This window comes from Photinus pyralis, unplaced genomic scaffold (assembly GCF_008802855.1).
Source record: "Photinus pyralis isolate 1611_PpyrPB1 unplaced genomic scaffold, Ppyr1.3 Ppyr1.4_LG8, whole genome shotgun sequence".
In the NCBI taxonomy this organism is placed as follows: Eukaryota; Metazoa; Arthropoda; class Insecta; order Coleoptera; family Lampyridae; genus Photinus; species Photinus pyralis.
In genome coordinates, this window is record NW_022170819.1 from 21,922,370 (window position 1) to 21,923,340 (window position 971).

The 971-nt window shown below is 39.0% G+C and overlaps 1 protein-coding gene across 1 annotated transcript in view; it reads right to left on the reverse strand.

Annotated features, from left to right (window-relative positions):
- Positions 1-371: 371 nt before the first annotated feature.
- LOC116179453 overlaps positions 372-971 on the reverse strand; it is a 28,807-nt gene continuing 28,207 nt past the window's right edge. The window contains exon 9 of the mRNA XM_031499245.1: positions 372-446. Within this exon, the coding sequence (XP_031355105.1) occupies positions 372-446 (75 nt within the window). The remainder of the gene's footprint in view (positions 447-971) is intronic.

Sequence of the window (971 nt, forward strand, 5' to 3'; positions counted from 1 at the left end):
GCAGAAACATCGGAAACTACAGATTGGCGATGCAAATTAGAAACTCAAACAGCGTTTAACACATCCCCGCAATTGGGCATAATAATCATTATTCCAGCTAAATGAGTAACTGACAAAATTAACGATAAAGTTACGGGGCAATTATGCGAAGCTCTTTCGTAATGTTCGGCTCCCCATTTTCGGCCGACAATAAATAACGCCCAAAATGTAACACCTGTCATCCTGAAACAGAGAAAGCTACGAGATCCCACCGTGGAAATGTAATTTTTATCGTCATAAGATCGTTAGCTCGCGTGATGTTTGTACGATTAATGGTGTTGATGGGTTGTACTGAATTTTTTGTGCTTTGGAAAACTTCCACATTTATCATTTTATTTGCCGTTCCGCTCCGGGCCAGTGGTAATTTTTTCTTCGGTAACTGGCACGGAATATTCATTTTTCTGTTTCTAAGTTTAAACACATCATTTTAGCACGCATACAATCAAGCTAATATCTACTTACTTTACATGTAGGTGTGTTATACCGAGTAGGTTGATTTAGTGGAGGGGGAAGGGCGCAGCGATTGTCGACTATTTTGACCGCATGAGTGGGAAATTAAAGTGGCCGTTTGGGACAATCAATGGTTTTTACATATTAACAGATTAACAGTCAGAATGTTCTAAAAAACTTTCCAGACTACTCCCTTCGTATAATTAATCACACATTTTTTTACATGACGTTTAAAAATCAAGTCCACCACCTTTCCCCAAGGTTGGATTTTATTGGAGGTCCTCCCGAAATGAATAAGCTTTGGGCCGTACCATAGTTACCCTTGTTTATTTGCATCTTTTTAAATGGATAAGCGAAACTCTTGGCGGCGTACTTTTTAATCAGTTTTTTCTGAATCTAAACCATACCAAGATAAGAGTACCTCTTTATCTACAACTCCGCGGAGACCAAGACTTCCAAAAGCCATTAAAAAACACAGCCCT